Source organism: Chiloscyllium plagiosum, chromosome 34 (genome assembly GCF_004010195.1).
Source record: "Chiloscyllium plagiosum isolate BGI_BamShark_2017 chromosome 34, ASM401019v2, whole genome shotgun sequence".
Lineage (NCBI taxonomy): Eukaryota > Metazoa > Chordata > Chondrichthyes > Orectolobiformes > Hemiscylliidae > Chiloscyllium > Chiloscyllium plagiosum.
Window position 1 is genome coordinate 38,259,950 of NC_057743.1, and position 14,729 is coordinate 38,274,678.

Genomic DNA, 14,729 nt, shown 5'->3' on the forward strand with positions numbered 1-14,729 from the left:
AGTCATAGAGATGTACAGCATGAAAACAGACCCTTCGGTCCAACTTGTCCATGCCAACCAGATATCCCAACCCAATCTAGTCCCACCTGCCAACACTCAGCCCATATCTATTTTGTTGAAGCTTTTTGCAACTTATCAGGAAAACTTTCAAGAATGCCAATTCAAGGGGAAAACCAACATTTATACTGCATGAAAGGAGGATGCTGATTAATTGGCAAGCTGTCTTTGATGGAGGCATTGCTCTGGAGAATGCATTTGCAGGCTTTGTTTTAATTTTAAATTAGGCCAGTTGACTATGATTAGTCAGGACATTGCCCTGAGAAATGTCCCAGGGCAATATATTTTGTTGAGTTGATTCAGGCACGGTGCGAGTAAATGTTATTTCTATTCGTAACAAGACCCTGCAACATTCCATGTGTGGCAAATGCCACTTGCATTGCTACTGTATAGTACTAGCTAGCTATGAAACATCACCTGTGGCTTAAACCTTTGACATACTCTAAAGTAATCTGAGGGATACAGGGCATTTCTCAGGATCGAGTGACTGACTTTAGGGCCTTTCGTGAGTTTGCATACGATCTCATCAGGGTAAATATTATCCAACAGGATGACGTTACTATGCGCTATTATGATGTTTGGGTTTGCAGGGTGAACAAATGGTTTAGGCTCTATTTGAGGTTGCCAATAAAGATAATCTTATGGTTTAACCAGATGTAGGTATCCCAACATATGCATTGACCAGTGAAAGAAGTTTGCAGTGGACAGTAGTAGGGAACCCCGTTTCTTACCGTATAGCGTGCAAAGTCATGAAAGGTCTGAAGACAGTCACTCTTGGTCCTGTAAAGTGCCCAGTCTCCCTCACATTGCTGTAAGGTATGTCAAAAGTTTGAGCCACAAGTGAAGCCAGCTGTTTCATGGCTAGCTAGTACTATAGAGGAGCAACTCAAGAAGTGTTTCCCATTAAAAGAATGCTGCCATCAAGCCAAAAGATGTTCTGTCTTAATGAGTAATATGGTTTAGGAATTTTGATGCTTGTGTGATACCAGGTATGTGGGGCTTACATCCCAAAGACTGGCCAATTGTATAAGTCAGTACATCCTTTCAGCTGTTTGCAGCAAGCAACAAAATGACTGTACCCAACCAGTCTGCACTTGGAAAACATACAACACAGTGTCTAATATTAGATATGATTCTGTAACTAGACAACACATGCTAGCTAACCTTGAATGCGCAAGAAATTATGCAGACAACCAATTTAGGATTATCATGTGGGCTCATAATGGGACACGTATTAACTTGATCCATTGTCGATGCACACTCTCAAAACTGCATTGAGTGTGAGATTTTGTGCTCAAGTCCTGTTGTGAATTTGTAAAGAAAAATAAATTTGAAATATATCCAAGTCAATGATTTTGTCCTATTATTTAAATTAATTGCTTTAGTTTTTATATTTAATACAAATATTTAGCAAATCGGTGCTGTATTAACTAGATTTGTCGTTGAGGTTCTTCAGAGTTTTGTTGTCAGCAGTGTTCTCTCACAGATGAAATGGTGAATTGCCGTTTCAGGTAATTGTGACTGATCCGAAGAATCTATACAAAAAGAAGAGAACTTGTGTTGGTATCCTGTATAATATTTATCTTTACAGCACCAAAATGAAGATTACCTTGTCATTTATCTTACTATATCTTATTAGACTGTGTGCGCACAATAAAAACTGAAAGAACTGCAGATGCTGTTTTGCTATTTCAGGTAATTGTGACTGATCCAAAGAATCTGAGGCTGTAAATCAGAAACAAAACAGAAATTGCTGGAAAATCTCAGCGGGTCTGGCAGCATCTGTGGAGAAAAGTCTGAGGAAATGTCACTCAACCCAAAATGTTAACTCTGATTTCTGTCCATAGATGCTGCCAAATCTGCTGAGCTTTTCCAGCAATTTCTATTTTTTTTCTCTGTGTGCACATTTGTTGTTATTTTCTTGTGTATTGGTTCTTGGTAGTTCTTCATGGAGAAAGGTTTTAGAAAGGCTGTAGGCCTACTAATGGCCAGTTAGGCGTATCCATGTCCAGCAGATTCTCCCACACCAGCTACAAGTGACGGTGTAGTTACTGCTAGGGACAGTTGTATGTAACCTTTTCCTTTTCTGTATCATGCTTCTCTTCACTCCAGTATGTTCCAAAGGTACTGAATTGCTGTGAAACACTTTGAGATGTAAAAACAGACAAATATTCACAAGTTCTTCGAGAGTTGTAGGGACCATGAAATCTGACAGTCTGTTGAGCCTGATGTTAGCAGTCTGAAATTGGCTTGGAATGTATTCACAAACTGATTTATTATACCATTGGCAGCTGAAAGCTTTGTCTTGGTCAGGCCTCATTTAGACATTGCAGGTCACGTTTAACCTCCTTCACCCCTGTGAAATTTGTATGTGGGGAGGTTATGAATGGCCTGAGTCCTGACTTTACTCTGTTCATACAAGATCTCATCTTCACCAGCTCAGAAATTGGCTGAGGCTTTTATTGCAGGTAAGACTTATTTGGGAATATTTTGCTGTTAAATCTTGAGCTTCTTCATATAAAAAGTTAGAATCTGTTGATCCGTGACTGATGAGTGTGTTGCGTTTTGATCTGTGGACCTTCATGATCTATAAACGTTTGAGATATTAGTTATTTTGAATACCTTTTTCCATTTTTTTTTCAGAGAATTTTGCTACGGACCTTGAGCTTTTTGCAAAGTAAGTAATGTTTCGCCAGTGTAGAAGGCAATGTAAGAGCATCTTGATATGGTTAAATCCCTGATGAGAGAGGACCCTGTATGAGCACTGTTAGAATGGAGATCAGCTGATGACGAGAAGGAACACATTGGTTCAGCAAAATAAGTTGTAAGAGTTTGAAAAAAAGATTCAGATGTGTTTTAAAACTCTTGACTGATATTGACTTTAACTTAGTGAGTTTTGAGAAACTTTGTAGCTCAGGTTGAGGTTCTGGAAGTAGGTTTGCTCACTGAGCTGGAAAATTCATTTCCAGATGTTTCATCATCCTACTAGGTAACATCTTCAGTGGGCCTCCGGGTGAAGCACTGCTGATCATTCCTGCTTTCCATTTATATGTTTGGGTTTCTTTGGGTTGGTGATGTCATTTCCTGTGATGATGTCCACCACAGGACATCACCAACTCAAAGAAACCCAAGCAGGAATCATTAGCAGTGCTTCGCCCAGAGGCCCACTGAAGATGTTACTGAGTAGGGTAACAAAACGTCTGGAAATGAACCTTCCAGCTTAATTTTAACTCCACAGATTTCCATATGTAACGCTTTAGCTCGTTCTAAGTGAATTTGAAGGTGCATCTTGTGAGATCAATCCTTTCAGACTGAAATTTTGAAATTCCTTGACTATTTTTATGCATATTTGCAAAAGTAGAAGTTGTATGGCATATTTTTCTTTTCTCATTGTGGGTGAGCGTTGTTAAGTGATTGTAGCCAGTGTTTCTGATTTGGGAAATTCCACATTTTCAACATGAAGCGCAATCCAGTTGGAGTGCATGTGAGAAACTTTACAAAACTAACATTCTCTATGCTCTGCTGCAGCTAATGTGTATTCATAAAATCTCGTTTGCTGTTTCATATCACTTTATTGATCAGCAATCCTTGTGACTTCTCTGAAGAAGCTACAGTATAATATAATCATGTCCAAACTGTTGGATGGTTTTAGGGAAAGAGGATAGGGCACACCAAATATTTATTTGAATCAAAATGAAGTTTTATTTTTATGCTTTTAAGATGCCACCTGCAGGTATGGCTCGCTCAAGGGATTTGTCTATTCCTGACATCTATTTTCACAACATTTGTTTTATTTGCCTGAGAGAGCAATAGAAGAGAAACAAATACCTCTCTTGTTTTTCCCCCGACCCTGTGAGTTTAATTAAATTGCCTGAGATGTGTTGCAGAGCATCCATATCCAATGAATATCCAAGGAACTCACTTAACTTGGCTTTTGATAAAATGGATGAATGGCTTGTTAACTTTGATATTGTAAAATGTTCCGAGAATTTCACTTGTGCTTTATTACCATTTGGATGTTGACTGTTAGAAGTACAGAAGTGCTGCTGAGACCAGGGCGATAGCTTCTTGGTCATCTTTGTTTAACACCAGGTCCATTTGAATTACTGAAACAATGTAGAATCCCTGGGTTCCATCTCTTCTGAAGGAGAGAATGGGTAATACAGGACTGAAGGCAAGATGTATATGATAGCCTACACCATATTACTCTTGGAGATGTGAGAGTTGCTCTGGTTATTGGCCATCCCTAATTTCCCATGAACTCAATAGCATGCTGGTCCATTCTTAGAAGGTAGTCAACCATGTTGCAGTGGGTTGCCTGCAAGCCAGACGAGGTAAGGATATCAGTTTTCCTTCCCTAAAGAAAATCATATAATTTACAATAGTTTCACGATCACCATTATTGAGACTAACTTTATATTTTAGATCTATTAATGAAATTGAAATTCCACCAGCTACCATGGTGGAATTTTAACCCATGTCCCAGCAGTATTTGGCTGATCTGTCAATTGTTAATTCGATGATAATTGCATTATGACACTATCCTCAAATGCTGATGTGGTCTTTTAATGCAATTTCTCCTGAAGAATAAGTACATTTCTCAAAGTAATTTCAAGATTAGTAACGCAGAGTTCACTTTAATATCTTTCAACAGACATGGAAAGCGGACCACTGTTAACACAGATGATGTGAAACTGCTAGCAAGGAGGAGCAAAGCACTGGTGAAATTGCACTTTTTTCTTTCTTGTTTGTCATGAAATTTTGCCCTCACAATTTAAAATACTCTTAAGGCTTAACAGTATTTACACAATACCAAACAGAGACATGAAGGTGAAACATTTCATCTTACATTCATCAGGACCTTGATGCAAGAAAGCCAGGGAAGACCTAAAGAGAGAGCTAAGAAGAGCCAGGAGGAGACATGAGAAAGTCATTGGCGGATAGGATCAAGGAAAACCCTAAGGCTTTCTAGAGCTATATCAGGAATAAAAGAATGACTAGACTATGAATAGGGCCAGTCGTGTGTAGAGTCAGAGGAGATCGTGGAAGTGCTAAATGAATATTTTTCGTCAGTATTCACTCTAGAAAAAGACAGTGTGGTTGAGGAGAATACTGAGATACAGGCTACGAGACTAGATGGAATTGAGGTTCATAAGGAGGTGTTAGCAATTCTGGTAAGTGTAAAAATGGATAGGTCCCCTGGGCCAGATGGGATTATCCTAGGATTCTCTGGGAAGCCAGGGAGGAGATTGCCGAGCCTTTGGCTTTGATCCTTATGTCGCCATTGTCTACAGGAATAGTGCCAGAAGACTGGAGGATAGCAAATGTTGTTCCCTTGTTCAAGAAGGGGAGTAGAGACAACCCTGGAAATTAGAGACCTGTGAGCCTTACTTCGGTTGTGGGTAAAGTGTTGGAAAGGGTTATAAGAATTAGGAGTTGTAATCATCTAGAAAGGAATAATTTGATTAGGAATAGTCAACACGGTTTTGTGAAGTGTAGGTTGTGCCTCACAAACCTTAGTTTTTTGAGAAGGTGACCAAACAGGTGGCTGAGGGTAAAGTGGTTAATGTGGTGCATATGGAATTCAGTAAGGTGTTTGATAAGGTTCCCCACGGTAGGCTATTGCGCAAAATACAGAGGCATGGGACTGAGGGTGATTTAGCAGTTTGGATCAGAAATTGGCTAGCTGAAAGAAGACAGAGGGTGGTGGTTGATGGGAAATATTCATGCTGGAGTTCAGTTACTAGTGGGGTATCGCAAGGATCTGTTTTGGGTCCACTGTTGTTTGTCATTTATATAAATGACCTGGATGAGGGCCTAGAAGGATGAGTTAGTTCATTTGCCTTTGACACTATGGTCGGTAGAGTTGTGGATAGTGATGAAGGATGAGAGTGATGAGAGGTGGCAAATGGAGTTTAATGCAGAAAAGTGTGAGGTGATTCACTTTGGAAGGAATAATAGGAATGCAGAGTACTGGGCTAATGGTAAGATTCTTGGTCGTGTAGATAAGCAGTTTTAGGCCCTGAAATGTTTACACAAAAATTATGTATGATGATTTGATCAGGGTTGCTAATATCATGCAGGTTAGTTTTGATACACTGCTTTTGACTATTTTAAGTTGCTACAAATTGTTGTTTTCTTTCCAAAGTTTCTTGGGCCCAGTCCTGATGAATTTAAGACAAAAAGCTTCAATTTCATACCTCCTTTTAGTGATGTTTAAATTCTTTGCAGTATTGTTAATAGAATGCTCCTTGAGGGAAGGGCATTAAAATTTTAGTAAAATATCACATACAAGATATACTCTTATGGATTCATCCAGTTTTTAAAACATTTCTTCAGATAAAAGTTGCAAAAGGAAAAAAATATGATGCAATCAATGATGACTCCAGACTGCCTGAAGTCTCATGGCATCAGGTCAAACAGGGTCAAGGAAACCTCCTGCTGATTGCCACATATTGCTCCTTCACCAGCTGATAAATCAGTGCTCCTCCACATTGAACAACACTTAGATGAAGCGCTGAGTAGTAAGAGTGCTGAATTTACGCTGGGTGGAAACATCAATGTCCATCACCAAGAAATGACACTGCTACACCACAATTGTCTGAGCTGGTTGAGTCTGAACAGGCATAGCTGCTAGACCTGATCTGCAGCAGGGGGTGAGGGAACCAATAAGGGTGAGAAGCATACTTGAACTGCTTCTTGCCAATCTGCCTGCTGCACATGCATCTGAGTGACCACTGCGCAGTCATTGTGGAGACCGAGTTCCATATTTACATCCATTATCTTATGTGGCACTAACATTGTGATGAAGGGAAGTGACTTCTAACCAATCTAGCAACTAAATAGGACATCCATGATGTGTTGTGGGTCATCAGTAGAATTGTATTCCAGTACAGTCTGCAAATTCTTGGCCCAGCATCTACTGCTACATAATACAATGGATGTGAAAATGAACTCAGTCTCCACAAGGACTGTGCAGTGGACACTGTTGTAGTCTTCAGCCAGTTTAATTAACTCTTAAACATATAAAGAAATGGATGGAGACACTGGCTACTGTGCAAAGGCTTTGTGCCCTGGCAACTTTCTGACAATAGGGTACTGAAGACATGTACTTGAGAAGTAGCCACACCCCTAGCCAGTGGTGAAGCTTATTGGGACAGCTTGGCATCTAGCCAACAATGTGGCAAATTGCCCAGTTATGTCCTGTATGCAACAAGTTTGACTTGATCACCAGCAAAATGATAGAAGAGGTCATCAATAGTACGTGATCAAACAGCAATTATAGTAATTATCTGCTCACTGACAATTAACAAGGCCATTCAGCTCCTGACCTCATTACAGCCTGAACAGCTGCAGATTTTCTGTTCAGTGTCATTATTAATAACACACTGTCATAGACAAAATCCACTATTGCTTACATTATTACATTACATTTACATTAGATTACATTACAGTGTGGAAACAGGCCCTTCGGCCCAACAAGTCCACACCGACCCGCAACCCACCCATACCCCTACATTTACCCCTTACCTAACACTACGGGCAATTTAGCATGGCCAATTCACCTGTCCTGCACATCTTTGGACTGTGGGAGGAAACCGGAGCACCCGGAGGAACGTGCAAACTCCACACAGTCAGCCGCCTGAGGCGGGAATTGAACCCGGGTCTCTGGCGCTGTGAGGCAGCAGTGCTAACCACTGTGCCACCGTGCCGCTGTTGAGCTTCAAAACTCTATTCTTAATTACACACTTGTACAACTCTTTCCATCACTTCAACTTGGAGTTATTTAGCTCAGAGTCTGTTATGCATGTCTACTGGCTGGAGATTCAGTGGCAGTTTCGTTTTTTTGTGCCAGTTGATGATTTCCAGTCAAGGCTGCTGATTTGCTTTAAGATTATTGGTGCCTTTCGGAACTTTGAGCATATCCAGCTAATCATATTTTAATGTTTTCCAATGCTGTCGAGATCAGTCTGAGTCTGTTCTTCCATACCTTGATAGCCATGTCATGTTGCTTGGCTACTTCTACAGAATGACCACAACATGAGCCCAAATCATTTCCTCCTTTCCTCATCAAAACCAAGTGGCAGAGTGCAGAAACACAAAGATCAGATCCTTAATTTATTTTATCCACCCTCAGCAGCAGTGCTACCATATATTGCAAAATGAGAATTTATTAGTGCTGGCTTACTCAGAATAATTTGAAGTGTTGACGTAGCAGTTGTACAATAATGTCTTTATTAGGGTTTGCTTTAATTAACATGTCTTTAAAGAATTATACTATATTAGTCAAGTATACTGCACCTACAGTGTATACTAGATATCCAGCTCTCCATTCTTTCAACCAAGCCATTGGTATAAATGGTAGAAAGATGAGGCATCAGTGCAGTACAAATCCCTGGGGAACGGCGCTTGTCGCTCTTCCTCAGTCAGAGTATGTTAGCTTCTAATCCCTAGTCTTTGAGTCTCCTTACCATACAATGGAAAATTGCTTCCAATCTCAACAGTGAAAGCAGTTGATGGTATGACAATGTATTTCACTGGCAAGGCTAACAGCTTTATGAGTAAAATGATAGTGAAGGTCAGGCTTTCTCCCTCCTGAATACTCATGACATCAAACCTTTGATTGGAGAATAGACCAACTGGAAAATGACTAGCGACCTTAAGTTGATGGTGAGGCACACAAAGTGGCAATCCAGATACAAGTGTTGGTTCGTTGTGCTCCCAGCAGACTTGATAGCAACATACCATGCTTTCATTCTACATAAAGCGTATTACACAATGTTTGAAAGTTTGATTTCTTGCTTTTCCAGCTGAACTTCATCACAGAGAAATGTAATGAACTAGCTTCCAGTAATGCAGAGCAGAAAGAGAAGAGAGCAGTCACAACAGGAAAAGGAAAGAAGAAATCCACTCACCACCTTGAGCCCATGGTAACTGAAATTGAAGATGTTGCCATCAATTAATCTACAGAAAAGGCATTTCAAATAGAAAGCTTATCTCGGACCTAGTACAGAAAGTGAGATCTCTGTAGCTCTCTCAACAAATTTTCCACAACAAATTCTCCCATGCCTCTCTTTGAAGATTTGATGATACAAGTGAACACCAAATTTGCGTGACATAGTTTGAAATGGTTATGCAAACTAACAAATAAGATGAGGTTCAGATAAATAGATGCCAGTCTGCCTTGGTCTGGTGACTGATTTTGTAAGTGACGACCAGTACCTTTTGGAGTATAATTTACAGTGTATCATTCATCATAAGTAAGGTTATCTCTGATACATTTTGGATGCGTTGAAATGAGTGTCTGCATTCTTAATTGGAATGTTTAATTTGCCTGTGTAAAGTAATATTGTTGATGATTTAATGTTTTATCAATATTCAAATTTTTCATTAAATCTGATATAATAATTTTATATTGTTTCATTGTGTTTCTGTAAAATACTAGGCTAAATATTCCTTCAGAAGCAGAAGAAGCAAAGCTTCTACTTTGAGGTTAAAACAAACAAAACGGATATTCCTCAAGACCTATTCAATTAATGCAGGTCCTGATTAGCATTGGGAGCTGGCTGTCAGATGGACAGGCCTGCAGCTTGAGAGAAGAACATAGAAAAGGAGGAAGGAGGGATTGAGATATTGAGCAAACTAGAAGGGCTGGCAGAGAGATTGAATGGATGTGTCAACAGTAAGATCTGAAGAATTGGGGGAATATAGTGGGCCTATTAGATGAAATCAGAAACTTTGGGGTATGAGCTAAGCAGATAATGGGATACAGCAGCAAGTGGAAAGATGCCTACTTTGTGAGTCCTACAGTTCTGTTGTAGTTTCTGCAGCATCTTCTTGAGAGGTGGAATATGCTGTTTAACTATGAGGCCAGAAGTCTCGGATGGTGCACCACTTCCTCTGTTAAGTACTGAAATGTCAAACAAGTGAAGGTACTCAGGTCTCTGAGTCAGATGACTAGAGTTCAAACCTCAAACTTAAGAGATTTAAAGCTAAGCCAAAGTCAAAACGGAAGTTGTCTTGTTCTGTGTAACTCAGAACATAAATCCATTGAGTCTTTGGAGAAATACCCAATTGCTTTTATTTAAATTATTCTTCTTCATCTGCTCTAACCATAGCTAAACTTGGCTTGAGAGCAGTTCTATTTTCAAACGGACATCCACACGAGGTATAAGCAATGATGTAAGATCCATTGTTTCCTTCATCATAGATGATGCCTTGCCTCAGACCATAAGAAATAGGAGCAGAATTAGGCCATTTGGCCCATCACATCTGCTCCACCATTTGATTATGGCAAATATGTTTCTCAACGCTATTCTCCTGCCTTCTCCCTGTAACTCTTGAGTCCCATACTAATCAAGCATCCATCTCTGTCTTAAGTTAAAAATCACACAACACCAGCTTATAGTCCAACAGGTTTAATTGGAAGCACACTAGCTTTCGGAGTGACGCTCCTTCATCAGGCAATCACCTGATGAAGGAGCGTCGCTCCGAAAGCTAGTGTGATTCCAATTAAACCTGTTGGACTATAAGCTGGTGTTGTGTGATTTTTAACTTTGTACACCCCTGTCCAACACCGGCATCTCCAAATCATCTCTGTCTTAGCTACACTCAATCACTTGGCCTCCACAGCCCTCTGTGGCAATGGGTTCCACAGGTTAGCCATTCTTCCTCATCTAAATTGTTGTACCTTCACTCTGGAGCAGTGCCCATGGGTCCTAGTCTCTCCTACGAGGGGAAGCATCTTCTCCACATCTACTCTGTCCAGGTCTCTGAGTATTCTGTAAGTTTTGATCAGATCTCTCTATCTCCTTCTAAACTCAGATTACAGACCTAGAGCCATCAGCCATTCCTCATGTGAGAAGCCTTTCATCCCTGGGATCATTCTTGTGAACCTCCTCTGGACAGTCTCCAGTGCCAGCACTTCCTTGCTTAGACATGGGCCCCCTAAAACAATAATATGGTCACAATATTCCAAATGAAGTCTGACCAGGTCCTTGTATGACTTCAGCAGTACATCCCTGCTCTTGTTTTGGATTATCTTAGATTATTTACAGTGTGGAAACAGGCCCTGCGGCCCAACAAGTCCACACCCACCTGCCGAAGCGCAACCCACCCATTCCCCTACATTTACCCCTTTACCTAACACTACGGGCAATTTAGCATGGCCAATTCACCTGACCTGCACATCTTTGGACTGTGGGAGGAAACCGGAGCACCTGAAGGAAACCCACGCAGACACGGGGAGAATGTGCAAACTCCACACAGACAGTCGCCTGAGTCGGGAACTGAACCCGGGTCTCTGGCGCTGTGAGGCAGCAGAGCTAACCACTGTGCCACCGTGCCGCCCATAAAGTGGGTTCAAGTGGGTTTTCTAACCCACTTGAAATGTGCTTGCATTGCATTTATCTTCCTAGCTACCAACTGAAGCTTCATGTTCACCTTAAGATAGTCCTGAAGTACGATTCTGAAGTCTCTTTATGCTTCAGATTTCTAGAGTCTCTCCCAATTTAGAAAATATTCTGCTCCTCGATTATCCTTACAATGTGTATAACCTTGTATCTCCTCACGTGATATTCCATCTTCCACTTCTTGGCCCATTCTCCTAGCTTGTTCATGGCCACCAGAAGCCTCTCTGCTTCCTCAACTACCTGTCCCTCTACCCATCTTTGTATCATCCGCAAACTTAGTGATAATGCCCTCGGTTCTTGTCCAGATTGTTAATGTATAATGTGAATAGTGTAGTCCAACACACATCCCTATGGAACTTCACTAGTCACTGGCTACAATTCTGAAACAGACCCCTTTATCCCTACTTTCTGCCAGTCAACCAATCCTCTATCCATGCCAGTACCTTGCCCCTAAAATCCATGGACTCCTATTCACCTGCTTCCTGAGTATTACCTTGTCAAAGGCCTTCTGGAAATCCAAATAGATCTGGTCCACTAGTTCTCCTTAGTCTAATTTACTCATTACCACCTCAAAGAACTCTTACAGTCAGATATGACTTCCCCCTGACAAAGCTGTGCTCACTCAGCCCTATTTTACCATGCACTGCTAAGTACTCCTCAGTCTCATTCTTAATAATGAATTCTTAACATCTTACCAATAAGCAAGGTCTGGCTAACTAGCCTATAGTTTCCTGACTCCCTCTCTTAAATAGGGGTGTTACATTAGCCATTTTCCTCTGGGACCTTTCCTGACTCCATTGCTTCTTGAAAGATTGTCACCAATGCTCCTTGGGTATTGCCTGCAGAACCTTGGGGTGTAATCCATCTGATCTGGGTGATTTATCCAAGTTCAGGCCTTTCAGCTTCCCTAGCACCTTCTCATTAGTGATGGCCACAACATTCATCTATACCCCAACTCTCTTGAACTTCTGGTAATGTGCTTGTGCCTTCCACTGTGAAAATTGATGCAACGTACCTATTCATTCACAGGATGTGAGTGTCACTGGCCAGGCAGCATTTTTTGCCTATCCCTAATTGCCCAGCGGGCATTTAGAGTTAACCAGATTGCTGTGGGTCTGGAGTCGCATGTAGGCCAGACCAGGTAAGGATGGCAGTTCCTTTCCTAAAGGGTATTAGTTCATTAGAATCCCTACAGTGTGGAAACAGGTCCTTCTGCCTAACAAGTCCACACCGACCCTCCGAAACGTAACCTACCCAGACCCATTCGCCTGCATTTACCCCAGACTAATGCACCTAACCTACACCTCCCTGAACACTATGGGCAATTTAGCATGACCAATTCATCTAACCTGCACATCTTTGGATTGTGGGAGGAAACCGGAGCACCCAGAGGAAACCCACGCAGACACAGGAAGAATGTGCAAACTCAACACAGACAGCTGCCGGAGACAGGAATTGAACCTGGCTACCAGGCACTGTGAGGCAGTAGTGCCAGCCATTGTGCCACCCCAGATGGATTTTTCTAACAATTGACAATGGATTCATGGTCATCATTAGACTCTTAATTCCAGATACTTATTGAACTTGAGTTCAAATTCCACCATCTGCCCTGACAGGATTTGAATCTGGGTCTCTTGAACATTATCTGGATCTCTAGTTTAACAGTCCAGCGATAATACCACTAGGCCATTGCCTCCATCATTTCTTTGTTCCCCTTTACTACTACAACCTCATCTTTCAGCAGTCCACTGTCCAGTTTTGCTTTTGTCTTACCTTTTTAGACTCTTGCAATCTTCTTTTATATTACTGGGTAGCTTTCTCCCATATTTCATCTTAGAGTCATAGAGATGTACAGCATGGAAACAGACCCTTCAGTGTAACCCGTCCATGCTGACCAGATATCCCAACACAATCTAGTCCCACCTGCCAGCATCCGGCCCATTTCCCTCCAAATCCTTCCTATTCATTTACCCATCCAAATGCCTCTTAAGTGTTGCAATTGTACCAGCCTCCACCACTTCCTCTATACATGTACCACCCTCTTTGTGAAAAAGTTGCCCCGTAGGTCTCTTTTATATCTTTCCCATTTCACCCTAAACCTATGCCCTCTAGTTCTGTACTCCCCAACCCCAGGGAAAAGACTTTGCCCTATTTACCCTAACCATGCCTCTCATAATTTTGTAAACCTCTATAAGGTCACCCCTCAGCCTCTGCTCCAGGAAAAACAGCCCCAGCCTGTTCAGCCTCTCCATATAGCTCAAATCCTCCAACACTGGCAACATCCTTGGAAATCTTTTCTGAACCCTTTCAAGTTTCATTACATCTTTCCGATAGGAAGGAGACCAGAATTGCACGCAATATTCCAACAGTGGCCTAAACAATGTCCTGTACAGCCACAGCATGACCTCCAAACTCTTGTACTCATTACTCTGACCAATAAAAGCAAGCATACCAAACGCCTTCTTCACTATCCTATCTACCTGCGACTCCACTTTCAAGGAACTATGAACCTACACTCCAAGGTCTCTGTTCAGCAACACTCCCCAGGACCTTACCATTAAGTGTATAAGTCTTAGTAAGATTTGCTTTCCCAAAATGCAGCACCTTGCATTTATCTGAATTAAACTCCATCTGCCACTTCTCAGCCCGGGTTGGTGACGATTCGCCACGGCAGGTTCGCCACCGATGATTAGCCACTGCCAGTTCTCCATCAACGTTTCTCTACTGGGGTCGTTTGACCTCTGGAGATTATTCGCCACTGGAAATATATGTGTGTACTGATTGTTTTCCCTCCCACCTGTTCTTTCAGACTTCTCATTCCACTTTATTCATACAACTACATATTGATTAAAAAAAAGAGCTAAAATAAATATCATTTTATTGGTTTATATATAAAAATGAGTTACAAACTTTAACCAGAAAAAGGAAATATATTTTAAAAATCTTTGTAATGGCAGTAAAATCTCACATTAATTGTTCACATTGCCAAAACTTAATACTTGAATCACTCTTGGACAGTTTATCAAAAACATATATAAAACCATTGTGGTAAAACTTATTATTTCCACGTTTACTAATAATTTCTGTTTCCATTTTGAAGACTTGAGGGTAAATGGAAAAAAAATACAAGCTTAAAAAAAACTCTCCTGTAATGAAAATAAGTTGTTACTGAAACGACGCAAACACTACCTTAACCACTATAACGACAATTTTATATAGTTTAGATATGCTTGTTCTCTAACATTTTAAATTTATTGGCGA

The 14,729-nt window shown here is 41.0% G+C and overlaps 1 protein-coding gene across 1 annotated transcript in view; it reads left to right on the forward strand.

The window, feature by feature from the left end:
* The window catches only part of cenps (centromere protein S), a 29,536-nt gene extending 20,066 nt beyond the window's left edge, over positions 1 to 9,470 (forward strand). The window contains exons 3-5 of the mRNA XM_043676238.1: positions 2,701 to 2,734; positions 4,712 to 4,778; positions 8,868 to 9,470. Of these exons, the coding sequence (XP_043532173.1) occupies positions 2,701 to 2,734; positions 4,712 to 4,778; positions 8,868 to 9,020 (254 nt within the window). The 3' untranslated portion in view covers positions 9,021 to 9,470. The remainder of the gene's footprint in view (positions 1 to 2,700; positions 2,735 to 4,711; positions 4,779 to 8,867) is intronic.
* Positions 9,471 to 14,729: the final 5,259 nt, after the last annotated feature.